Source organism: Lontra canadensis, unplaced genomic scaffold (assembly GCF_010015895.1).
Source record: "Lontra canadensis isolate GAN:19392208 unplaced genomic scaffold, GSC_riverotter_1.0 scaffold66, whole genome shotgun sequence".
NCBI classification, from domain to species: domain Eukaryota; kingdom Metazoa; phylum Chordata; class Mammalia; order Carnivora; family Mustelidae; genus Lontra; species Lontra canadensis.
Genome location: NW_022631060.1, coordinates 10,586,209 through 10,587,354, shown reverse-complemented (window position 1 = coordinate 10,587,354; position 1,146 = coordinate 10,586,209). Strand labels below are relative to the sequence as shown.

At 52.8% G+C, this 1,146-nt stretch overlaps 1 protein-coding gene across 1 annotated transcript in view; it reads left to right on the top strand.

Annotated features, from left to right (window-relative positions):
• The first annotated feature begins 844 nt into the window (after nucleotides 1-844).
• Nucleotides 845-1,146, top strand: part of LOC116880617 (pre-mRNA-splicing factor CWC21-like) — an 8,486-nt gene continuing 8,184 nt past the window's right edge. Inside the window, exons 1-2 of the mRNA XM_032879926.1 lie at nucleotides 845-855; nucleotides 962-1,146. The exon at nucleotides 962-1,146 is cut by the window's right edge and continues 453 nt beyond it. Coding sequence (XP_032735817.1) covers nucleotides 845-855; nucleotides 962-1,146 — 196 coding nt within the window. The remainder of the gene's footprint in view (nucleotides 856-961) is intronic.

The following is a 1,146-nucleotide window of genomic DNA, read 5'->3' as shown; positions in this document are numbered from 1 at the left end:
ATTGGAACAGATAGGTTAAGGGCTGGGACACGGATACAGAAGGTGAACTCCCTTCCTTAAGCCAGTGTGTGAGTTTCCTGTGGCAAGAGGCTGGTCTTACCACAGTCCTCAAATGTGGAATGAGAGTGGCAATATCTGGTTCCCAGGCCCCAGCCACTTGACTAAGACTGAGGGATTCAGCTGTGCCTGTGGTTGCAGGAGAAAGAGGAAGGCGGCAGAGCCCTGGAAGAAGGGAGGGGAGAGTCTGAAGCTCTGGGACTGTCCCACAGCTGTTAGGCCTCTATTGGCCTGGCCTTGGGGACTGTCCTCTCTCTATCACATCAATGGCTGGTAAGATGTGAGAAAGAGAGAGTCCTGAGGATAGAAGAGAGACCACAGAGGAGATGGGAGGCCAGGGTGATTGCCAGCTGTATCCCAGGGGGTGGGGCACTAACAAATCCATCAAGCCCCCAAGTGTGGAATAGAAGAGAATGAGAACAGCAGCGACCATCATGGTAGTCATGACCAATGACAGAAAGGCACAAGCCATGGGTTTCGATTCGTGAACATATTTTTATTGATTTGAAACATAGGATTTAAGATAAAGCAGTGTTTAACATGCAAAGCATCTCCAAGTGTTTCTTTAACCACAACCTTGCTCCTAGTGGAGCACCTGCACTAACAGCCCCTAACGTGGAAACAGGACGTCACCTGGAGCACGTGGCTCTCGGTGGACCAACCAGGACGGGGTCTGGGGAGGAGGGAGATGCTTCCGGAAGGTGACGGGAAAGTCAGCAGAAAATGAACATTAAACTGGCTTCTCCCAAGGAACTGTCAACCAAATTTGGCTTCTTTCTAGAGGGCGATGGCCCTGAGGTGTGATTTGGAACTTAGCAATAAAGTACAGGTCACAGCTTGGGAAAACTGGATCAGCAGGAGTCACCTGAGGTCCTTAACAGAACCTCAGATCTTACACTGGCAGCAGACGGGGACACAGCAGCTGGACTGGGAGCAGCAGGGGACACAGCAGCAGGACTGGGAGCAGCAGGGGACACAGCAGCAGGACTGGCAGCAGGATGACCCACAGCCTGAAGAGCAGCAACAGGGTTTGCAACAGCTGGACTGGGAGCAGCCACAGGAGCCACAGCCCCCCTTGGAGCCCCCACA